The sequence below is a fragment of the Ixodes scapularis genome, unplaced genomic scaffold, assembly GCF_016920785.2.
Source record: "Ixodes scapularis isolate PalLabHiFi unplaced genomic scaffold, ASM1692078v2 PGA_scaffold1__304_contigs__length_218370807, whole genome shotgun sequence".
NCBI classification, from domain to species: Eukaryota; Metazoa; Arthropoda; class Arachnida; order Ixodida; family Ixodidae; genus Ixodes; species Ixodes scapularis.
The window spans coordinates 156,802,989-156,828,511 of record NW_024609846.1 but is presented as its reverse complement, the minus strand read 5'-3'; the positions used below and the strand labels follow the sequence as shown (position 1 = coordinate 156,828,511).

The 25,523-nt window shown below is 46.5% G+C and overlaps 1 protein-coding gene across 1 annotated transcript in view; it reads left to right on the top strand.

The window, feature by feature from the left end:
* The window catches only part of LOC8030988 (optomotor-blind protein), a 94,244-nt gene that overhangs the window by 55,936 nt on the left and 12,785 nt on the right, over positions 1 to 25,523 (top strand). Inside the window, exon 3 of the mRNA XM_042290979.1 lies at positions 17,939 to 18,085. Within this exon, the coding sequence (XP_042146913.1) occupies positions 17,939 to 18,085 (147 nt within the window). The remainder of the gene's footprint in view (positions 1 to 17,938; positions 18,086 to 25,523) is intronic.

Genomic DNA, 25,523 nt, shown 5'->3' with positions numbered 1-25,523 from the left:
GTTTCTTTTTTTATTTGTGTGAACTGTTATTAATGCTATAGAAAGATTACTATCAAATGAAGGTAAAGGTATACTCCTCGTTTTTTCAGACCGCTTGAAACGTTTTCCGTAAAAAGCCGGATTTATTTTCTTCTCGCAGACATATACCTCCGGGCTAAAGAAGTTGGCGCGGGGGAAACATCTCTGTGAAACTGCGGGCGCAGACTTGACCATGCAGGTTCCTGAATTTCACATATGTCGCCGATTTTGTTTTTCTAGCAAAACGGCAAACGGCTGACGCGTTAGGCAGTAAAGTCACGGAAGTTCTGAATGTGTTTAAATCATGCGGCGATGACTTGAACTTTATGCATGAAGAGCCAATAAGATAACATTTACTGTTCCTGAACCTTAAGCTGACCCGTATGAGGGACCACATTTGCTTGATGTACGAGCCACGCTCGAAGAAAGACATTGTCTCGTTCAGCTCGGCTCACTTTAAAATTTCGAAAAGAGGAATTGCCTGTGTGTGTCTCTATGGGTCTCTATGGGTTTGTCACAGAGGCAACCCTGTGACAGACACACAGCGAGCCCTGTTATCATACCATATATGCGCTCAGTAACAATCTGAAGAAAGTTGCTGATCGATATGATGTACCTGTAGTTTTGTGTCTGCGCCCAATATGCTGTCCGAGATTGTTCCGCCAAATAAAGAATCCCCGAGATGCAGCAGATCTCTGCAAAACCATGCACCGCAACGAGTTAAAAAAAAAGCGCTACCGGAATGGTCTATAAAAAACCCACGTCGTGTGGATCCTCATACATATCGGCGAGACAGGCATATGTTTCAACGATCGCGCACGTGAACGTGCTGCGGCTACATAGACAACCCCGTCGGGACATCTCGCAAAACATAGTAGCCGTTGCCCATATGCCCCGTCATCTAGTGACGCTAGGTACCTGGCAGAAAATCACGATAAATAATCTAGAGAGCTGCAGTGCATGAGACTTTTTAAATCAGAACAAAAGGCACGCAATGTATTAGTGACACTTGAATTTTCTTATCAGTTAAGGAGTCTTGTAACGGCAATAGTGGTGATCCTTTGCATTTTGTCAAGGATATATAGGTGATAGGCTTAGTTATAATTAATGTTAGCTGTGAGCACGTCCCGTATCGTCCTCCTTATTTTCTTCCGTGTGTGTGTGTGTGTTTGTGTGTGTGTGCGCGCTTTTTCAGGTATACGTTTGGTCTTTATAGCAGAATGCGGAGTCCGTCTCACGTACGGACACACACGTAGGTCGGTCCCAAACCCGCACAACACCGCCTATTGTCTCCTCGTCCAAGCAGCGTCTGTGTCCACCAAAACAGCAACAACATAGAAAAGGCCACAGTATAAGTTTCTCTGGCACACGCTTTTAATATGCGATGGGAGGTCAACGGCAGTTGCCGTTTCAAGCGTCGCAGCGGCGGCGGCGGCGTCCCTTTGTCCTTCGCCGCCGCGATTGCATTCGCACTTGGCGCGGGGACGTGCTAAAGTTGGCTGAAGCCAGGCCGTGTCGAGCCAAGCCAAAGCCGGGACTTACGCACACGTTTGTATGCATGCGTGAACGCCGAAATCCGTGAAGGCGCCGCCGATCGCCGTTCTGCTTGGCTGGAATCGCGGCGGCGAGAAAGTGGAAAGTCGGCAAGAGGCTACTGCGGGAACGAGTCGCCACGTATAAGTAATCGGACGTGGAATAGGCGTTTTTGGCGAAGGGGGTGCTTCCATCCGCGCGCGATCCGGTGACTGATGGATGCGCGCAGCTCGTCGCCGATATGACGACTGAATTCGGAGGAAACGCTGTGAATTAGGCTTATACACAAACAAAGATTGCAGCGTTCTTTTTTTTTTTTTTTTTTATTGCAAAAATAAACTACGCATTGTTGAACGCTCAGCTCTACCTAAATGTGCAGTGTACAGTGGTTCGAGCCATATACTAAAGTTTTTGAAGTTTTCGTAATCGGATTCAAAAGTTAATAGTGATTTTCAGAAAGTTTGATTCGGATAATGGTGGACGTCGAAGCCCGCGACGAATGCATGGAAGTGAATGGTACCAGCTACTGCATGGACACGGGGCCCCATTTCCCTTATGAAAGTTTCAGATAATCGCTTCTAACTTTTGAATCCGATAACGGCAAGCTCGCAAACTTTGACATCTGCTCCGAACCGCTAACGCATACATTTCGTCGACACAAATCGTTAGGCGACGCGTAGTTTATTTTTACTGTTAGAAAAAACCCTCGTAGGGGATTATAGACCATTCCAATAATTGCCTTTTGCGGGCTGTGTCATCTCTGTTTACTATAGTGCGGCACGCGTTCTGAGCATATGCGCTGTAGCTGCCTTCTGCAGAACAGAGCTCAGTGACTAAACATTGTATGCTCGGGTGGTAAGCGCTGGAAAAGTGTGTACCGGATGATGAGTGCCATATATATTTTTTTTGTAGGTATCGTAGACGAATGACTCGTGAGCTTCAATGTTTGTTGCCCCTATACGCGTAAGCATGGGCGAAATCACATCCACATATATGACAGTACAAAAGGAGGCAGGTCCCCACGAGGGACCAAAACGGACTAATGAAAAATGATGTTCGTGAAAGCTCGAGTAATTGCGAATATACGAGCGTGACATATCTTACCGTGACAGCTGATACGAATATCGTTAACTGTGTTGGTTCCAACACAGTCCATAAGTCTATGCGGAAAGCAAGTCGTCGGCTTCTTGTGCGCGGGGGTTGCGGTGACGTCGGTATACGACGCCGAATTCTGAGCGGCTTTGATTGGAAGGCTAGTGGGTAGACCTCAACGCAGGCACGTAGCCAGGGTGGCGGCCCTTGGGGCCCGCCCCGGCCCCCCCCCCCCCTCCCCCCCCCCCCGAAATCTTCGATTTTGCTGGGACCTCCTCTCCCCCCTCCCCCTCATACAGCATTTTGTCATAAGCGCCCCCCGCCCCCTCCCCTCCCCCGAAACAAAATCCTGGCTACGTGCCTGCCTCAATGCTATATAGATACCTCAAGGTCTACCCACTACTTTTTTTTTTTTTCTATTAGTCAATCAGGGGTCGGTGTTCTGACATCATCGCAACCCCCAGACGACCTTGCGCTCCACATACGCTTAAAGCCGAAGCATCGAACATACAAAATACGCGGAGTTTTACCCAGACACGATGTAAGAATTCTGTGCGGAAAGGCATTAAGCATCTTTCAAAGCATTTGTGTTTTCTTGCATACTATGTCTGCTTGTAACATATCTGCAAACAGTATCTTTATGACCAATCTGTAAAGTCACACAAGAAAGAAACGCGCGTTAGGTGGTGCCTGCAAACTGACCTCTACTTTGCGTTACTTACAAATCATAAACATATTTTATTAAAGTCAATACTGATTTTATGGAATGTGCGTTCTAGACAGCGGGAAGTTGGGCGTATAATAGTGTTTCCTATCTTCAGAGACCGTTTAGCCAACACTGGACGGCCGTTAGAATCTTTAACGTGAATCACGCAGTATATATGTAGTCACCACTAGTATGCACACCCATCCACACTGATCCCGGCAAGGGTCGAATTTGAACTGTGTTCTGAAAGACAGCAGCACGAGTCTTTCCCTTCGCGTGTTGTCTACCTGTCACGTGATCGAATGCATACGATATCCGTTGGGTTACTCTTCGGGGCACTCGTGGCAAGCAAATGACGGGGTCGTCATTATAACTCGTGGCCCGGAGCCCCGTTTCACAATTCACAGGTTATTCACTGTTTACGGACGTTTAACCCCGCGAGACCGAAAATTGCGAGAAGAAGCGCACCATACGTCAGTTGGGTCATGGAAGGCTGAAAGCCCAGAGTCGGGAGTGGAAGAAACTCAAAGACCTCCTTGGCGTTCTTATCCTCTCAGCCACCATAGGAGTGAAACGAATAGTGAAAGTATAATAAAAAAAATATATCCCTCTCTCTTTTTTTTTCAGAAATGAAAAACAATGCCGAGAGTATAACACCTTATAACAGTATTAATCATCTGATTGTTTCATTCCATTCACTTCATTCAAAACATGCAGTATTTTTTTTAATTGGGTGTATCAGATGATTTGAATCGGGTTAGTTTGTCGTAAATCACTGTGGCTAGAAAAAAGAAATTCTTTATCACTATTTTAATTAAAAAGAAACATTACAGATTGATTAATCAAACAACAATACGGTAGAAGGGATCGCTCTATAGTTGAATTGTTTAGGTACAGTTTAATTAAAACTTTTTATGGGTTTCAACCACGTAATAATAAAACAAAAGCAGCTTATTTTTTTTAGTTAGTAAGAAAAAAAAACAATTTTTTCGCGTTTTTCGCATTTTCATTTGCTTGCAATAGGACATTACTTCTCTTGTTTTGGTTTCTTTCGTTTTTTCTTTCGAATCAGAGCTAAACGCTCTGATTCGCTGTGAAGCGTTGCTCGTCTTCAACCGGTCTACTTTTAATTTTTATGGCTTGAGAGTCCTTTGATTTAACTACAAAACATATGCACATAGATATCATCAAGTAATAGAGGAGCAGGAAATACTAAAAGGTATTTTTGGGGATTATCTCTGCGGTAAACGAACGATTTGAATCATCATAGTAAAGCCTGTGGGATTTAAATCACGGTTTAAATAATTTTGTTTTGTATTTTCCTTCTCGAGTAAAAGGCTCGCTTTCTAAAGATGTTTTCTCGCATGTTTTATTTAATGTGTCATAAATTGTATTTTAGCTTCGACCTCTCGCTTATCATTAGCTCTCTCCATTTCAGGTCTACCTATCCAGTTTTTATCACCATCACGGAATAGCAAACCAGCACAGTTAACCAAGGTCAACCTCTACGTCATTATTTGTCGTTTTCCTTTTTTTTCTTTTTTACTTTCTTCATCCGATAAATCCGTCTTTAGCCTTAATAGACTATAGTGGAGCTTTTCACTTTATGATTTCCTTCACCTTGCTTGATGTATCATCAATCCTTTTTCTTGGCTCTTGAAAATTCCTATTCAGCGTGAAAAAGACTTTAAAAAATTGCTGCTTTTTGTTTTCAATTTATGTTGGCAGTCTTTAAATTACTCGATTCGATACTGACTGCATAATAGGCGCTGGTAATATATGACTATCGTGATATCTGAATATCTGGGCCGGCTTGGGGCTAGAAACAGCGTCTCAGCTGAGACTGTGGGAAGGAAAGCGCTGCCGAAGCCAGCGCACGAGCCGAGCAGGAACTCAAACCGCGTTTCAAGATGCTCGCACGCCCCAGCCTTTGCAGTGCTTCGTTTCACCCAGACTCTCAGCTAAGACGCTGTTCTAGTAAGCCGTCCCTAGTTCTCTCATGTTCCGTTCGCCCGAGTGGTGTAAATTTGTTTTTTAAATATCTGAAATAGACAGGCAGAATATACGCCTGTAGGATAGTAAGATCTCTCGCACGAAGGTTTCCAGCATACAGCGTATACATTTATTGAGCAACCAAGTTCTCGTGACATGTGTCCAACGCCACGAAGCTCGGTTTTCTTACTGAGTGATCAGTCTGCAATTGGGACTGCCCTAGGCAAGACGAACGCAGCACAACACAAGTGTTCTGTTAATGTAGGACATGTTACATTAGTCGTTATTGAATTGGTAGAAGTTCGGCGTATAAGTTTCAAATGATAATGATAAATATAATACATTGACAACATTAAAAAAAATTGGACGAGGAAGTATAGTTTGAATACTCGGTTTCCAACATATATATTTTTGTCAGTGGTAGACAAGGAAAGCCAGCTATTTTTTAAGTATATTGTAGTCCACGACGATTCTTACTTTCTGATTCGTTCATTGGCGTTTGTATCGACTAATGCCTCAAGGGCATAAAATGTGCCGGAGTAATAAGATGCCTGGAGCTTGCAACGCCCCGCATTTCTTAAAAAAAACTTAAGCGGAAAAAATCTTAAATCGTCTGCATTTGGCCTCCACGGTCACAAATATCGAAATTAATATATGCATTTTTTTTTAAAATGTGGTGTACGGATCGAGGTTGCAGTAAATCATTTTCAAATACTTCCGAAACCCCTCCTTTCCGGAGGGGGACGTTATATATCCAGACTTTTCGGAATCTCTACTCTCGCGTATCTTCAGCGCCTATCGGAGTTATTATACACACGAACTCTTACTCTTTTCATGAGGTCAGAAAAATACGTCACGACTTGCGTCAGTGCATGCGGGGAATATACATGGCAGACTTGCAATTGTACGCGCTGCCCACACGAGCGACACACATACGCTTGGCTGCGACTGGTCGGAGGTTTTTCGTTTTTTTTTTTTTTTTTTTCCCCGTTTAGTTACATCTTTTCGGGGATAACGAACACGACAGTCCGATTCACGGGATAAAAATACGTCGAAATTCACCTCTAACTCGTTTTTTTGTTTTTGTTTTTCTTACGAACCTCTTTAGTTTTCTTTAAAACTTTTAGGAGCGGTAGCACACCATATCGCCATGCCACTTTCTCCGGTAGACGACGCGTTTCCAATTCACGAAGAGAAGAATAAAATACGTCTCAAGATCGTGCCCCGGGGCGCCGGAGCTACAGAGGGTCCGTCTGCATGGGATCTTCATTGAAACACACCCTGCATTACCGCGTGTCTTCCTTCTATAAACAATCTGACAGCTCGCGGCGGCACAGCGTCCGCATCGGCCTGCGAAGCGGCAGTATCGACATAGAAACGAAGCTGGAATCCGTTGCACCCTGTGACGAACCGCGGAGAACTCCACGAGCCATCGGAGCCAATGCCGCGCCGTGTGACTGTCACGTGACCTTCGAGAGAGCCGCAGCCAAGGGCGGGACGAGCAATCACGTGATACGTTCACACACCGCCTCATTGGCTGGGGATCCGCGACTGGCACAGCGTCCGTTGCGGTTCATCGTGAGGCGAAACGAAAGCCAGAAGCATCGGCTGCGTGGGTCGCTCGCTTTCTCTCGGCCCGGCGCTAGCAATGCCCCGAAGCGGCAGTTAGTTTATACTCGCCCCTGCCCGCGCGGGTATACGTGCTCTGCATCGGAATCGGGCGCGCTTCCTTTTTGGACGCCGCGCCGGGGAAAAGAATATCCACGGCTCGCGGCTTATCGGTGCAAACGGTATAACCTTCGCGGCTAGGATGCCCCATCGGTTTCCCGATCGAGCCAATGGGCGCTAGCGAGAAGTCGAGCGTGTTTCGCGTAATGCGCGCCTCTGGTTCGTACCAGCAGCAGCAACAACAACGGCGGTAGAGCGCGGCTTCGCAGCCTACTGTGTACGTGTGTGTGTGTGTTTTGTGCACGGCATATATACGCGTCTCGAGCATGGCTTCAGGGTGCACACTTAATCTTTTTTTTTTTTTTTTTCTAATGCGCGGCAGAGGTTGTTCGGCGGCGACCGGCTTAGCTCTATTTGCGCCGCGATGTATCTTAAAGGTTGCCTGGAATCGGCGCCGCCGATGCCGTTTGCAACAGATTCCGGCGAATGTTCTCGGTGAGAATTGTGGCTGCCGCCATGTCGCTCGTTTTAACGCGGCGCACCACCGCGGCAGTGTGGTTAGTTGGGTTTCCCCGGCGAAAGGAAGTTTCTCCGTGGTAATCCATGCGCTCACTGAAAGAAACATCGTTTTTTTTTTCGTTTTTTTTTTGTTTTGATTGTTACGGTGAATTATGGCGCCTAGCTGAGTGGAGGCAGAATACCAAATCACTTTATTTGCCGAATGGAAGGCTCTACTAGAATTCGGATGGTTGGTGCCGATTGTTCTCATTTTTTCTTGACTATACTTTTTTCTTTATGCCAGTTCTGCTTTAATTATTTACTTTAGTTTTTGTCACCCGACTAAATTCTGTCATATTTCTCCATAGAAACCGCCTTTTTAATGGACTGAATCCAAATAGTTAATATTATTTTTCATATTCCTATGCGCTATTGGGGTGCTACGTAGCGTGAAGGACCGATCTTGTGCGCTCCTCCGCTTCGCTAGCGTGCGCGCGCGCTAGCGAAGTAGCCCTATACAGGTACATGCAAGGGTGATTAGTTCATTCCAATCGTAAAGTATACCGAGAGAAACCGAGGGGGACGTGCAGATGAACATTCGGAGCTTCGAGCTCTGATTGGAAAGACTAGTGGGTAGACGGCAAGGTTGCCCGTCTTTATCGCCACCCACTGTCTCCCTCCATCCAATCAGATCGAACAAAAGCGTCGTCTGTTCCTCATGCATCCCCTCGCATTCGAACACCGAACGGAGCGTTCGGCGTTCGGAAGGGCTCAGACAGAGAGTAGAGACAAAGGCAAGCGAGCCTTTGCTTCTCATCCTTCCAATCACAGCTCAGCGCTCTGACATCGCTGCGCGCTCTCATCTCCTGCTCTCTCTCTCTCTCTCAGTTTCCTCCTGTATATAGTATATCTCGTCGCTTTCGTGAGATTATGCGTCCACCTTTCTTATCTTCGGAGGCGACGCCACCCAGCGGAAAAGACTGGAAGGGAAAAAGTGAGAAACTATACATAAATGTTTGCAGAAAAAAGTTGGCGCTGCCTGGCGGTTGAGGTGTGAAACGGAGGGAAAGGGGGTTGACTATCGAATTTCACGTGTGCACCGTTAGGGTCGGGAATATTGAAGCGGCGGCTTGGCGAGGACAGCGCTGCTGCTCCGACTTAAAGAGTGCCTCAGAACCTTCTTTGAACTATAGTAATTAATTGACAGCTCGAGGAACCGGGGCACGGCGCGTGCTGGGCATATTTTTATCGTTAACTAAACTGTACGACGGCATATCGAGTTGAAAAAATGTTCGAACCGCATATCCCGCCATGTGTCACAAGCTCAATATACTTCGTTTTACTGTACGCCCGAGCGAAGGCTACACTAAAAAAAAAAAGATTAGTGAATTCGCTTCTTTTTTTGGTGGGGAGGGGGCGGGGGGGTTTCGGGGGGGGGGGGGGGGGGGGGGGACGAGACGATGATTTACGGCGAACAATACGAGGACCGCAGCGAATGACGAAGCTCATGAATACGATTAGACCAAAAAATTTGGATTGGGCGAACAGCCGTTAGAATCGAATGGCGCGCCGCGTCATTCCCAGCCTTCACAGTGAGGGGGAAACCGACGTTGCACATTGCTCCCATTGCAGCGTTGCTACGGATGACGCGCACATTGCATTATTAGATCTAATATTATATTTGATAAGCTTCAACATGAGCTGAGGTCCTTCCATTATTTGTATATTTTTATTGTGACTTGTTTTTGTGGTTTGCAGGAAAGTGAACTCACATACATTTCTTGTATAGATGTAGCAGGCACACAAACGTAAACAGGCATGCATACTCTCATGCATACTACTAAAAGCTCGATGTCACGGCGCCTGTACCGCGCTCTTGATTCGTTTGGGCGGTGATATAGAACACGCGCCGCACGATGACTAAGAACCATTACAATGCGCTTTTGGCACTGCTTTATTGGCCTCACCGGCTCATATATAGCATAGTTTGCGCTCTGACTAAAAGGTGCGACGAAGTATGGCACATAAAGACGATGCGTCAGTCTATTTATTTCCTCCGTGCAGGCTTTGAAACATATATTGGCGCGGGACTATATGAATTCTCGCCTGTGACCTTCGAAAGCCTCGCTGACTAAGTTTATTGTGGCGCATTCAATATTAAAAAAAAAAAACGATGAGTTCATGCGCGCGCTCGCATGGTAAATTTTACCTCTTGCTCGACGTTTATATGTGACGTCATACCACTGGGGGGGGGGGGGGGGGGGTGAGGGTGGATATTTTAACTCGTATTGTGAGTTCTGAGACCAATCACTATGGTGACGTATGTCGACGCATTCGGAGAAGGTCTGACTGTTGTGAACAGTGGGGTCACTGACCGAACAGTGGGGTCACTGACCGGTGGTCACTCATATTGTCCGTAGCAATTAGCCTTTGGAAAGAAGCAGGTTTAAGGTAAACGGACATAGATAATCGATAGAGCAGTTATGGTCCGCGACTGCTCAAGAAGCACACGCCCTGAGTATCTTAATTATTATCACTCCGTAGTGTTGAGACTGCGGAGATAACAAAGGCAAGGAAGCAATTAGACCTAACGTAAGCAATCACGTTCCGCCTTCTTTAAGCCGTTAGGGGCTATGCTGGAAGGAGAAATAATTTCACGTTCTATTTAGTGACGGTAATCAATATGAAATGTATGTCTGATAAGTCGATCGTTTCCGTATTCTAAGCTGTTCGAGGCTCCATATCTTTGCTTCGAAAATTATTTGATTATTAATGAGCAATTAAAGCAGTGGTACAGATTTAGTGAAAACTGGCCCATATAATTAGGGTGTACCGTGTTTCGGGGGTGTCCAGTTGTTCGTTAAATATAGAAGTCTTTTTTTTTTTTCTTCTGGGGTTTATTTTTTACAGGTTCGGTGCTTTTCGGTGTCTATTTTTGGCGTCATACAAAAGGTCAGCGTTTATTAGGGTTTAAGTTGAAGAAAGCGAGACACTATATTGACATGTGATTCCCCAAGCTCCAGGGAACCTACTCTTGACCCGAATGCTTGGAAAACGTTGCAATAACAATTAGCTAAAAAAAGAAAAAAAAAAAAAAACGAGGGAAGAAGCAGTTTTGCGGACAATTCTACGCGGGCTGTCACTCGCAGGGTCAGCATCAATTAACGCCGGCAGATAAAAATTGCATCTCGCAAGGCCCGGATTTTTTTGTTATTTGAGGAAATTCGTAATTTTTCGTTTTTTCCCGATTTTTAAAAATCGCCTCACACATTATACTTTTTGGGCTTAATCGGTGTATGTAACGGAGACACGTGTGGAATCATCTAAGAGCTCACAAGGTAGACTATATTTTACCGGCGATAGTTGAAAGGGCTGCAGCATATAACCAGGGAGATTGGTGGCCAAGTGGGAGCGCACTCCAGCTCAGAGCACTGCAGGTGGAGCGACAGACCCCATTCTAGCGGTTCTACTGCACTGGCTAAATGACTCATCTATACAGCTAAGACACCAGACGCCCATCGAGGCTAACATCCGGCTGTATAAACATACGCACAACATACTTCTTATTTCTCTCTTCTTCTTCTTCTTCTTTTTATTATTATCATAACAGGGATGTGTGTACGCATTACTCGGTGGTGCAGACAACAGCAAATTTTTGTAAGAAGTCGAGCTTCTTTTTTCTTTTGTTTTCTTCCCTAAATCAACCCGAAAGAGCGTATCGCTGCTTGATCTCTAACAGCTTTCACCCGTATTCCGTCGCCAGGTTGCCACATATTACATCTTTGTGTGTTTCTCTCTCTCTCTCTCTCTGTGCGTGTGTGTGTGTTTTACCTGTCATCGCACGTATTTTGTTTTATAAAAAGTGGCACCACTCTCAAGACAGCATTATTCGGGACCTCTTTAAAGTCACTGTCCTGTTAGATTAGAAAGCGAAGGGCGTATGCTCGTGCGTCTTGGTTCGTGGGTCGTTCTTCGGCGCTCATTATCGGCTGGACTGCCGCTATCTAAATGCGTTCCTTGAGCTGTCGATGACCGTATAGTAATAACACAAATACGCGTGTACACACGCACAGATATACGCGCGCGCGCACACACACGGACACATTAGACATATGCGAGTCTCACGAATAAAGGTGCAGCGACCGCATAATGACGCTAAACGTAAACTATCCTCTTCCACGTGACCTTTTCTTTTTGCAAGCTTTGCGCCGAGAACGGGAAAGGAAGAAGGCACGTGAAAGAAACGCGCGAGAGAGAGAGAGAGAGAGAGAGAGTTGGCGAGCTTCCGCTCTCAGCGCGTTCATGCATATGCGCATAGGAACCGTCGGAGCACACTCGATTGTCGACTCGCGAATATGTATCGTCGAAAGGGACATAAAAAAAAAAAACAAAAAAAAAACAGAAGGAAAAAAAATTTGAGCTGAAGGATAATCGATAGAGCTCTCGAAAGTGATTTCCGCAGCGACGGTGCGCCTTCCTAGAAAACAAAAAGAAGCGGAGAAACGAGCGAGACGGACGAAGCAATAAGTAAATAAAGAATAACGATACTCAACGAGATTTTGGCATACGTTTGCGCGTTTGCACGGTTTCATCCGTTATCATTTCTTGCCTGCAGAGGAGATCACGGTTCTCACGAGAGATTCGCCGATGTGACTTTTGACGCTATCCTTCTCCATAAGGCTGAGGAGCGTTGTAGCGACGGCTGTCGATTTTAGGGCGAGCAAAATCACGCAATCGTTGGCGTCGCAATATACGAGGCGGCGAGGCTTTCGCTTAAAATGTTTTCATTGTTTGTTTTTATTTATTTATTACTACGTATTCAATCGCGGGGGTTGGAGCAAACAAAATGTTGCATACAATACAGTTCACCACCGGTAGCAGAGAAAACACTGCGAGAGCCCAAAGCTTTAAGCCGGGATCACACAGCTCATACAACATACAAAAGGCCCGCGGAGTTCTCTGCAGATATGATGACGTATTTATCTCCGGAAACTTCTCAAGCATGTTCCACATGTCTTCAGACCGTTATTGCGTGACAAATGTGACAGGGCTTTCGTACAAGGAGGAAACACGCTTAGGAAAACGTCTGCACGCTGTCTTTTGTATGATTTTATATGGTGTATAGGCAGCGAGACTGCGACTTTTATTATTCTCACCGCGAAAGTATCGAATTCCAGCCGTCTCATCGGTAATGTGGTGACTTGACCTGTCAAAGAAGTCTTCTTGGCTTTCTGGTGCTCCCTGGTGGTCAAATTGAGAGGAAGACGAGTCGGGATAAAATGTGCGGTGTTGAAGTTGCGAACAGGAGATATACCTGCATCGCAGAGTTCAATTGACTTTAAAAATAAATTTGAAATGCTTTAAAAAAAAAAAAAGAAGAAAAAAGAAACCAACATGTTTTGTTGCGTAAATTAAATGCGGACTACAAATACGGTTCCTAGCTGACCGCAACGTAAGGAACGCAGGGCGCGACTTTTTATGTTCTTGATTCTTGATTCGCAGTTCGTTCTTGTTTCTTCTTATCGACTGTAATGCCGACGTGAAGCGATATAATGCGTTAGACTGTCGCGAGTCGCCACGACTCGAGTTACGATCTGTCAGTGACCAGATGTATAGCTGAAAAACCAACACGAAGGTTGCTTTCATGGCATACAGAAACCTGTTAACGATAAGGATTGTGGTATAACATAATATAAAAAAGGGTGAGCGTAAAAAGAAAAGAAAAACATGTATCTGCAGGACAATTTTCTTTTCTTTTTTTTTTTCAGTTTTATTATAGCGGGTGTTTGTAATTTACGCCGCGTCCGTCGAAGGCAAACTCCTTGACGATTTTCGTTTCTCACTCCTACGGCCGACAGATTGTCGTGGCACGAAAGGTGGCCAACTGATTTTGAGCAGTATAGAAGTCACGTTTGAGCTGATTTCCAGTTTAGTGAAATATATATGACTCACCGTAGGTAATGCAGGAAACACTTTTAAATTTTTTTTTTTTTATTTCGCTTATTCTTTTTTCAACATGAAACAGCATATGAAGGTTACAAGTTTGTGGGATCGAAATTGCATTATAAAAAATATGCAATCCTTCCCGTTGCGCGCGTGGATGGATTTCGCGTGTGTCTTTAGAATATAGTTCTATTATTTCGTGTACAAAGCCCTCATTTATATTGTATGCAGCGGGCTACAAGAAGGCGAATGGCGTGGTAGAGATAATGTGTGGAAGCGACGAAGATGGCCCGCGCAAAGGCACGAGGTGGGAGGGCGATTTATGCGCTGGAGAAATCGGACAAAAATTTCGTGGTTCCCACTAGCTGAATATATCTTGGAACCCGTCACTTGCTGTTCTCGGGGACAACATTCTGTGACAGTCTGGACGAAAACAAGTTCCAAACGTACTTTGGACCGCGCTCATGATGCGTGAGCCTTTGCTAAAACGTTACATCCTTCGTAACGATAACACAATGATGGCGCCGCGGCGAGATGGTGTAAGTTCACCAGTTTCTTTAAGCCCGTCCCAAATGTTTAAAGAAAATGGTAATCTTTCATAATATTAGCATAAATTATCACGTCACACTGGTAAAAAAAAAAAAAAAAAAAAACTCTCCTTGAGAATATGCCCCTAATCTAAATGCGGGAATTTTTCTCTTTTAGGTAAAAAGAAGCTCCGATACTGCGTGTGAATGCTTCGCACGGCCTGCTTAAGAATTTCAGTTAGGTCCTCCAAGTATAGATAAGCTATCTGCGGCGACTGTTGTTGGCAAGATCGCAGGTTGCTGAACACGTTGGTATCCCGACTGCTAATTGCGATGTTAAGGATAGCGACAATTTAAGATGTAAAAGCGTTTTAAACGCGAGATGCCGTATATACGTGCTTACACGCATTCCGAGCCGCTTTAGCTGATATATCGCGTCAAAGTCAAGTCGCGATCGATGGCATACACGGCTGCTCCGCGCTCTTTCACGTCTGTATTCCCCAGCTCCCGCAGTGGACGTGCAGACAGACTTCTCGTTTGTAAACAGCCCCATGGAACGACGCTGACGCACGAACAGTCCAACAGCGTGCTATAAGAGGGGGGGGGGGGGGGGGGCGCACGGGATCGCCAGGTCCGATCATAGATGATGCCTGATCCCATACTATACCTTCCATTTCTCTTTACGATGGACCTCTATGGACGCCAGAAAGCCCTCCCAGCCAATCTAGCGCTACAGACGTGCCACTTGACTACGCACCCGGCACGGCGTGGCGTCCCTCCCGAAAGTCACGTGGCTCTCTTGCAGTATCGGATTGGCTTCGATGACTCGTAGCGTTCTTTGCGGTCCATCGTATACGGTGATATGGAATATACGTGCCATCGTTTCTCGCAGCCCGTGTCGCTAACAGGGGCCCGAAGACACACACACGCACACAGAAACACACACACACACACGTGCACGCACGCGCACAAGCATGGACAGACCGAGGCCCGGTGTGTCCGAGCCGCGAGATATGTGCCCGGTTCCAAATTGGTCCTATTATAGCGCCGCCGGTGCCGCTGCGTTGGCACGGTCTCTGTGCCGCCATTATAGAAGCGTCCGCGGATGAGCCTGGCGGGGCAATTCTTCCCGCTGCTGCAGCGGCCGCAGCACGCGCGCGCGGGCCCTCTGTCCGAGAGCTTTCCCCTACCCGGGGCACAAAGCCTCCTCTTCCCCGCGATGCGACGGGGCGGCCTTTTGCGGTGTCGTTACAGGCACGTCCGTCCGCGGCCCGGTATTTCGGAGCCCCGCGCGCGGGGTCGTGGCGGTGGCGGTGATCAGCCGGCCGGCTTGGGGCTACGCCAGGTCGCGTGGCCGCTGCCTCGGCGACGCCGTTTCCCAGGCTGAGGCTGCGTACTCGGTTCACCCGTACGCTGGCAGTGGGTTGGAAGCTGCGTGCTCGCCGGACCAGTCTTGCGTCCGTCCTTTGCCACGTGCTTACGCTCCCGCCCCCGTACCCACGCGCGGAGAGCGGAAGGTCAGGTGATGAAAGGGAAGCGGTTGATTGGTCCGCTGAGAGCGTAGCTTCCGCCGCACAGTCAGCTTAGGGGCTTAGGGAGCGTCGCTTGCGCGGTGGCGACGTTGGGGGGACTTTCGCGACGACGGCCAAAGCTCAAAGCTCGTTAGGGCGGAAAATACGCGTTAACGAACACGCAAACTTCCATGTCGTGACTCTTGGGAAAGGGGGGGGACCTGGTGGAAAAGTTCGTTGGCTTTGCGCGAGGGTTTGTTGGCGCTGCGACGAATATCTGAGCCAATGGTTGTTAAGCAGATAACATTAAAAAACAAAATACACGGGGTTGTTATAGTTTTGAAGTCTTTGTAAAACAACTTGGTTCTCGTTTTTCGTGGCCTCAATGAACATTCATTTCGGTTATTTTCGGCTGGTAAATAATAATAGTATTATTTACAATAACAATAAGGATCAAACATGGGCTGCTGCATCTGCAGTTCGCACAAAATCTTGGGATGTTTGAACACGAGGCCGCCGATGGTCGTGAGCGGGATGGGGAACCGCACTATTACTCGCGAGCGAAGGTGGTTGCTGTATGCTGCCTAAATAGCATAGCATATTTGGCTAGTAATTTGCATTGCAATGAGTAAATTAATGTGATTGCAATTGAATACTTTTACCGAATGGTAATTGTGGCTTTAATTGTATCGCGGATTTCTTGTTCACCTTAATATCGAATCATTTAATTTATATTACACGTGCGTTTTTTGACGAGAGTGCCACTAGACCCTCGTTTATGGAGTTACTGGCTGGTGAAAATACACTGAAAGCCTCATTGTTCTTCTGATAAGTTATGGGACTTTGAAAGCCCGTGTAGCGTGCTCAGTGACCGATTACGGACGAACTGCTGAGCTACTGTCGAAGCCACAGCTCCGGCGGAGAGGCAGAGAAAAGATATCCCCCATACAGCGAGAGTGCCTCGCATTCGCAGGATGGGGCGAAAGGACCAAAATGATGCGATTATGACGTAAATATCGAATATCTTATCACGACTCCTTTCGACCATTACTCCGTTCTTCTAATTAGTCTGGACATGCATGTCCAGACTAATTAGAAGAACGAGCATTCTTCAGCTTTTCTAATGCCTATCGGTCGACAGTACTAGATTAATTTTACCTTTGAACTGCCATAAAAAAAAAACGCTAAGAATATTGGTGGCGTTGCAAAATAATAACACGACTGCATCATACCATATTGACAGTGCACTTCAAATATAATTTGTGTGTGTGTGTGTGTTTGTTTGTTTTAGGCTTCACGGATTTGTTTTGAAAGCGCCGCGAAAGCTGCACTGATGCGTTTTGTGTAGCTGAGTTATACAGCCAGGATGGAATAATATAGGGGGCTATTTGCCACGTCAAGTCTGACGATAAAGGAAACTTCGTTAATTATCGTTTTTTAATTACTAAAGATAAACATATGATTGCAATTGCAAACTTGATGAGCGCCACCGAATGCCACTAAATCGGTAAATGTCGGACGGGTTTGAAGCGCGCAAGAAGCCGCAGTGGTGCGCTAAAGTGCCTACTCGTGCAACAGGCTGAAGTCTCGAGGTGCGAAAACGCGTCCACGCGGTTTTTCCGTCTCTTATCGTCCGCGTTTTCGTATAGTGCCAGCCTTCCGCAAGTTTTACGAGCTTTAACTTGAGCGCACGATCAATCCCACATGCTCCAAACCTTTCCAAAGGTTACAAATTCAGTAGTTTTCGATGACGCTCAGCAAGTTTCTTATAGGAACCATGCGCTAATTTTGACTAAAATGTAGTGAATAGATCTCCGTTAAATATCCCACTTGTCGTCACGATTGGGCTTCTATACTATGTGCCCAAAAACTTCGTTTATAACAGGCCATTAATCAAGTACTACATGAAGAAATATGGAGCAAACGTAAAACGTCGCAAAATAAACCTCCTACCATCCGACAAGAAATTAGCAAGTCTGTCTCAGTGCTGAAAAATGTAATCACCAGCATCCTTGAAGTACATATTGAAGTGTCAAAGAAATCTAAATGCTAGGTTTTGGTTCTGAAACGAGTTGATACTTGTAATTAACTACTGTTTTGGCGCTAAGAAACTCTAATTGCCATAACTAATCTTGGAGAAAATTTGTTATACGTGTAAATAAACTACGCTTTTCGAAGTAATTTACCCCAGTTTCTCGTCTGCACGGGACCCAAAATGGGTAACTAGTACGTTATAGTTTCTCTTCAGCGAGATATTCCTCACCCACATCATGATACTATCGGTGTTCCCGCTGGACTAACTTCCCATTTTGTTCGGTATTTGCGGCCGATTCTCGTGATTTACTGCGTGAGAGCGAAAGCTACGCACCTGCTCTCGTGCGAAGCATCTGCTTTTATGGCGAATGACGTTTGGAGTAGGCGTTCAGGGCTTCTTCTTGTCCCACTGGCAGACGATCCTGAACTCGATGCACAAGTACCAGCCCCGGTTCCACCTGGTGCGCGCCAACGACATCCTCAAGCTGCCTTACAGCACCTTCAGGACGTACGTCTTCAAGGAGACGGAGTTCATCGCCGTCACCGCCTACCAGAACGAGAAGGTGAGCCCGTCGTGGCTTTTTGTTTGCAGCATAGACGTGGCAAAAAGCGGTAAGCAATATGAGACGGATAACGCCAGATGCGGGAATGTTGACTGGACTATGAAATGCTTTTGGTGTGTAGCTTTGTAGACGCTATATTGTGAAAAGTCTGACAACATTTCGGATTTTAGTTGAGCTAGTTTTTAGGCTTTGTTAATGTGGGCAGATGAGCATTAACAAAAAATGTGACATGTACCAACAAATGTTTCTTGTTGTTGTTTTTTGCTGGAATAAGTAGAAGAGCTGGCAGGGTTTTTTTTTTTTTTTTTCTCCGCCATGCAGCTACTTACGCTATAAAGTGAACCGTTTACAATAGGTCACTAAGCACACATTCTTAAACATCCAGATTAACGCAAAAACGTACAGAGATGCAAAAGCTTGCTGCCGTCGAGATCCGCTCCCTTTAAGCGTGCGCGTACTTGAAAAAGGCCGTGGGTTGGAGCATGAGTTCAAGTTCGGCTTCGATTAGGTGCCATCCTAGATGACATCCAATCCAACATTATCCACGAAACGTGAATCGAAGTTTGCTCCATTTATGTTTTTCTATTGACACTGAGTCCGTAGAAACGTCATTGAACAATTCCCGCTACATTTAGCCGGGAAGATCAAAGTTCAAGCGTAACACCCTGCCACGTAACGTTTCACGGAAACCTGCTCAGTTCAGGGCATAAAAGTAATTGTGTTACGGGCTTAAGCAGCGAGGACATCAAGACAAAGTGAGGCAGTAGGGCGAAGTTGATTCGTCAGATGTAGCCTTTCGAGGTCTTTTCTTGCAAATAAACCATTCACGAAAGGTTCTTCCACGTGCAAGTGCCGTGTTAGTTGACGTTGACCGACGTGCAATGTGGTGAAGATGTTGGGTCGGGTTTTTGTTTAGACAATGTCTCCGTTGTAGGTGAGAAATTTAACCAGTGCAGTCGCCTCGGATCTTTAACGTGCATCAATCAGTGGTGACACACGATCGCACACCGGTATACGATGCTCATCCTGACCGGAGTGCTTACTAAACCCAGAATCTCGGGGTTCTGCAACGCGAGCTTTTGTTTGAAGTGCTTCGAGCTGCCGTGCAGTATTACTCGGCAAAGTGATCCCCTTAGTAATGTTCTGTTGGGAGACGCTACTAAAGTATTATTCGCCATCTATGGTCTGTGACATCAATGCATTTACCAACGATAGGTCCCTAAAGTACCGCTTCAATATTCTATTTTCAATTCGATTTCAGTTTTCAATATTTTACTCCTAACTGATATCTCCTATCTGCACCGATTGCGGGGCAGCACACCGGCAGGTATTTTCTAGCGTGTATAGCCGTTTGCAAGTACCACCTCTGGGTGCCGCCATCTTGCTATTGGTGTGTGTAGATCGTCTGATAGTCAAGCATCGCCGAGGCGTACCCACGCTTTCCAGAATGGCGCCCAAACAAAGCCTCTTTTATTTGCGGTGGCCAGACTAGCTCTCGAAGCACGGATGCTTGCAAACATCTATGCGCGTACACACACACACACACACACACACACACACACACACACACACACACACACACACACACACAAGCACACACACACACACACACACACACGCACACACACACGCAAACACACACACACAAACAGAAACACACACACACACACACACACACACACACCATAAACAGACGCACCGTGCGCGGACATTTTGCGCGTGTTTCAGAATCGTCCTGGTCATGGGACATCTGCAGGAGAGCGAAGGTCATAAAGTCTCTCGCAGTCACTGCCATCGATCGGCTACCGGGATATGACCCCCGTTGAACGAGGTCCGGGCCATTGCATAATTCCTACTTTTACGCGGCCAACGCGTGTGCCCGCATAGAGGGGGGGGATCCCCTCCATTCCTGTCTTGGCTCGTGAGCACCGCCGCCGTAAAAGAGAGCGGCCCCCCCATCCGTCGTCACCCGATAATTACAAGCAGCTGAATTAATAAGACTGGGGCCACACGGTAGCCCGGACGCATGCAGGGTCAACCTGACTGGACGAGCTTTGGGGCTACCGGAATATTACTGGCAGCCAGCCGTCGTGCGTGAATAATGCCAGTATTCTCGCAAGATATCCGTTGGTAAAGCAAGGCTGGCGGGGTGTTGACATTAGCGAGTTTTAGAAAATATACCCGAAGGCCTCGCGATACGCAAGGAAATAGCCCCGTCGTCATGACGCAATCCAAAACGCGGTTAGGGCTCGTCGGATACGCAGCGGCGATGATGGGTCGTATACTTAAAAGTGTTCCGTGTGCAAGGAAGTTGCGGCTGGGGATTGCGCACGCGAGCAGAAACGCCAGCGTATTGCGCACACGTACGTAACTCTAGGGAGATTGCGTTGCGGTCTAGCGTGCTTTGCGGGTCTCTTGTGGGAAGTTCTCGGGGGATCTCGGACCCAGCGAGAGCATTAGTTTTAAGAGGAGTGCTACCTCGGCTGGCAGTCATGGGCGACATGATGTTCACTTAGTTGAGCGTTACGCGAAGTTACGCGGAGTTCAGCTCGGCAAGTCCTTGCGGGTCCTACCGCAGTCGAGGCCGATCACGGTGCAGCTGCAGGAGTGCAGAGTCAAAATGTTCACCGCCTGCAAGAGCGCTGTGATCTGATCACCACTATAGGCCTTACTCATCGCGCGGTTCGTCGCCGACGAACTGCCGACTCTTCAGAAAATCACTGGAGTTGCTGCTCCATATTGGACATCACTAGGTCATGCACTTGGTTAAATTAAGAACAAATGAAAGTAAAAAAATAAAGCTGTTATTTTCATGCGAAAAGTTCAGTGCGCAATGGCACCGCAAATTTAATATTGAACTAATCTGAGATTGAATTTGTTAGGCGGGAAATTTTTTTTTTTCGAACATAGTTTTTTTTATTTTGAAAACCTTACTCTTAACTTGCTAATGTCATACAGCTTCTATACAAGTATCGTCATATCCTGCCAACTTGGAAAGCTACCCATTTATACTGCAATATTAAAGTCTCTCTTATCCTATACTGTCACCTTGATTGGGGAACTACAAGTACTAACCTGAACAAATTGTTGATGTTGCAGAAGAAAGCAATTTGGGTCGTAGTTAATGCGTAGTATTGCGCACATACCGAACCGCTTTTTTTAAACAGGAAGTAGGAAGAAAAAAATATACATCATATAAGCGTTCGACAACGTACGGGACATCGCTTAAAATTCTCAATCATCGGTTCCCTGAAAGTGCCCCCTCCTCAAACTAATTATGGGCTTTAGATAATTTAGCACAGATATCCAACCTTCCCTAAATGAAAAAAAAAAAATAAAAATAAAATATCTGTATAAATGCGATAAATAAGCAAGCGATACGCAAAGTATTATCCTATTTCCGATAGATGTTTTATCTATTTCATTGTTTTTTTCTGCCTTATAGTATGGCATTTTTCCTGTCAGCCGATCTGTCAATAGGGGACTTTGTCAAGCTGCACCTCTGCAGCTTTCTTGCCTGCCTCCATCTCCCATCTGTAACATGGGAGGAAATAAAATAAAATGAATCGAATTAAATCGAATTTATTACCAATATAGCATCGATAAACATGCCGTCTCTCCAGAATGATTGAAGAAGGCACCGCGGTCGAATTTTGCTACGTACTCGTACACGTATAGCTTCCGTACTCCGCAGAAAAGCGCGTTTGACCAGACAGTTGCGGCTTAAGTTAATTTTAAATAAAATTATTGAAAACGTTTTTATTTAAAATTTTTCTTTTCTGAGGAGCATGTCGTTCTGGTATCATACGGAATTAAATCAAAAATAGCATGTGAGAAGTTTACTCGGCAACGCTAACAGAACACGCAACTAAAATGAATCCCGGCAAATACTTTTTTTTTTCGTCGTATGCGCTATTCAATTGCATGTGGCGAGGGTGCGTCTGCAGCGCGGTATACTGCAACTGCTTACTATTTGTGTACGTGCGCAAAGCATTCGTGTACGCTATTTAAAACTCGGTATTGAGTCTCGCGTTGTTACGTCTCGCAGAGCCCACCCGCCGTTACTATATGTATATTGTCCGATAAAATCGTCAACTGTGTTTGAGTTGTCTGGATAATTATAGTCGACGACAGAGGAAGAAACGTCTCTTACGTTCGGACTTCTTTCTTTCAGATTCCTTCTCCGGTGTTGTTATCGGGGTGTAATAACCTAATTTAATTGACTGCAGGGCGGTAATAATAATAACGCCACGCCCTACTTCTCTTAAACTGTAGGGGACCTATAGACGTGGACACGGAAACGCGTTGCGATTTGCCTCGTATAAGCTTTAGCGGTGGTGACTGCCACGCCCTCAAATCTGAAACAGATTTGGCGTCCTCGGAATGTTGACAATATATATATATATATATATATATATATATATATATATATATATATATATATATATATATATATATATATATATATATATATATATATATATATATATATATATATATATATATATATATATTACCTGTTGCGCTGGCAGATAATTTTTTTTCTTCTTTTTAGTATTTCGGTCACGGTAGATTAAAAGTGTAAAAACTAGATCTTCAAGGGCGTCAAATCGCACTGCATCTGGTGCTCTAGACTCGTCAAACGCAAAGTGAGAGCCGAAAGTTCGCGGAAGGCGCAGATTGGACAAGCGGCGGCGCCATCGTCGCGAAAATCCAGTCGGCGCGCTCCGTTATCTATGGTCCCCACTTTGCGTTTGACCAGTCTAGGGGTCCCTAATGTTTGTCTCGCGATAAATACGAAAAAATTATAGTGTTCAAGTTTACCGACAGGCCGTGTCCAAAGCTGAAACCAGAAGACACAACGGGACAAAACCGCCATCGTTTGCCAATGAGACATTGCACAATTCGAGCCCTTGCCTATATAGACCATTACAATAAATAGCCTCTGCCAAGCGGCGCTAGACTTTATGCACATGGATGGAGCGCAGTTTGCTCGCTTTCGACAGCCACGAACGCGCGCATACTGGGCTGTGGATTTGTAAACATTGGAAAGGTGTATACATTTGACCGGTTCATCCGCGCCGCGCCACGCCGGCCAGTCTACCTTACCAAGATGCGTATACGACCAACACACAAGCGCGGCGAGGTGTCACGGCCCCCATATCTCGCGTGACGGGGGACGATCATTTGCCGCGGCACCTGAACCGGGCAGCTAATGGCATTGGCTTAGAAGCCCGCTCTCCACGCTACGCAAGCCACACAACCGACAAGAAGCAGCGCCTCCTCTCTTTCTTTTCCCGCTCGACCCCCCTCAAATCATCCCTCGAGGCTGGCACAAGAAAGCCGCCACCGAGAGGAGCATCGAGTGAGCAAACTTCCGTCGGGTAATCACACCTTGTTTGTTGGCTCTGCTTCACCCCACGACGACGACGGCCACGCCATCGGTAATGAACGAAGTCTGAGCGCCCAACAAACGCGGCTGTACTCCGTCCACCGCTAAGCTGACAGTGCGGTGAGAGCGGCCCGCTCGCCCGACCAATCAGCCGCCTCCCGTTCATCACCCGACACCGCTCTCCGCACCCGAGTATGGGCGGGAGCGTGATCACGTGGCGAAAGATAGACCTTTAACTGCTCCGAAACGCGCACGTAGCTTTTCACTGCACTGTCAGGTTAGGGTCGAGTGAAGTAGGGAGGAAGTTCCCGTGGAAATCGCCTCGCTCGCTCGCTCTCCGGCCGCGCTGCTGGGAATGGAGTTGTCGCTTCGAGGCCTGCCCTTGTCTGCCTGCTGCCCGTGAGCTCGGCTCCCGCATTTTTTGGCTTTCTTCTGCAGGCAGGTGTGAAGCCTAAGTCGCTACTGGCACGCGAACGTCCGTCCCTCGGGCGATCTGTGGAGACGCCGCGGAATGTGCGTGTCGTGCTCATTCGTCGGCGCGGCCTTCGCTGCCCGACGCGGGCTAAAGCGTGTGCGCCTGAAGCGTCTGCCGGATGCTCCATAAATGAACTGCGCGGAAGCCTTATTAAGCGTCTCTCGGGAGTGGCATTAGAAAGTCACTCCCCGCTCGGGTGGTCCATTACTACGGCGCGCGCATTTCGTTCTACTTCCGCACTCGGGTTTACGCGGTGCGGCGGGAACAGTTGAACAGTTTCCACGACGCTCATTACGCTTTGATGATTGCGCTCGTCCAATGTTCATCACTGACGGCGAAGCATTGACCCAGGGAGGAACGAAAGCAATTGTTCCCGTGCCTTCGCTGGAACCGAGGATTTTACGCCGTGAAAGTTTGTCTGGTCCTCGCGCAACTCCTCGTCCGTTTCTTACTTGCCAAAATGCGTCCACGTGGTTTTATTTCTCCCCGACCTCCACCAATCACGGCGCCTTCTTGGCTACCTCGTCATCACGCGTCGCCTGGCTCTTCTCTACGTTGATCTTCGATTGGCGGGCCCCGTTCCGGTGCCCCCCCAAAAACGCATTTCGAGCATTTGTGTATCCGTTTATTTGAAGAGACTTTGGAAGCACTTCTTGTGATATTGCCGGTGCTAAGACTCTGGAGTTCAGTTGGAGCCACCAGAATCGGCTGTTAATATCTCTATCTATTGCGAAGTGAAATGGAGTTCAAATGTTCTTAAAAAGCGGTAAAATGTAGTCTACAGCCGTCCAAGCAGTCACCTAATTTCCGCTGGAACGTGCCACGCTTAACATCAAAGGAAAGAGACAGACGTGTGTTTGTGCCGAGTTTTTCATGTAATACGTACAAAATATTGTACCAGGTAATGCCCCCAGGTAGTGGGCCTCCGTGTTGTTTTCGTTAGAGCGGTGCCACGATTTGTAGTGCCGAATACTATAAGAAATAGCCTGTGTCAAGATGTGGCTTAGCATCGGTCGGAGCAAAGGGGTCGAGCTTTTTCACTGGCACCGGTGACCGCGGGGTCAAGAAGAAAACAGAGCGTCGTGCATGAAATAGCCTGGTGATACCGTAAGGTTCGCGAGTACCTGCACGCTGCGCGACAACGTTCGCGCAAACGCGTCATCGGTGCTTTTTTTCGAATTTTACCCAGCGTGGGTGTTGGCGGTCTTCATATTTTGTAGCTGAGGTTTGTGCCCCAAATCAGTACTTTCCATTATACACTAGTACTAATTCATTCATTTTCATTTCATTCATTTATTGATACTGTCAGCCCTTGCACAGGGCTATTACAGGGGTGGAAAAAAAGGACAATAATAAACAAACATGTACGCTTACACGCAAGCATACACAAAGGTTACAGACATATTGGGATGCTTCGTTATTTCGGCAGTTCACGGAACGAATATCATTTCGTAGTTGTGAAACATTTCTTTATACAGGCTGTAGGGGTTTTAATTTGGAGCACATACAATAATATCAGTGATACGCTCCAGAAATTCATTTAGCGACATAGATGACACAGCGGAATCAAG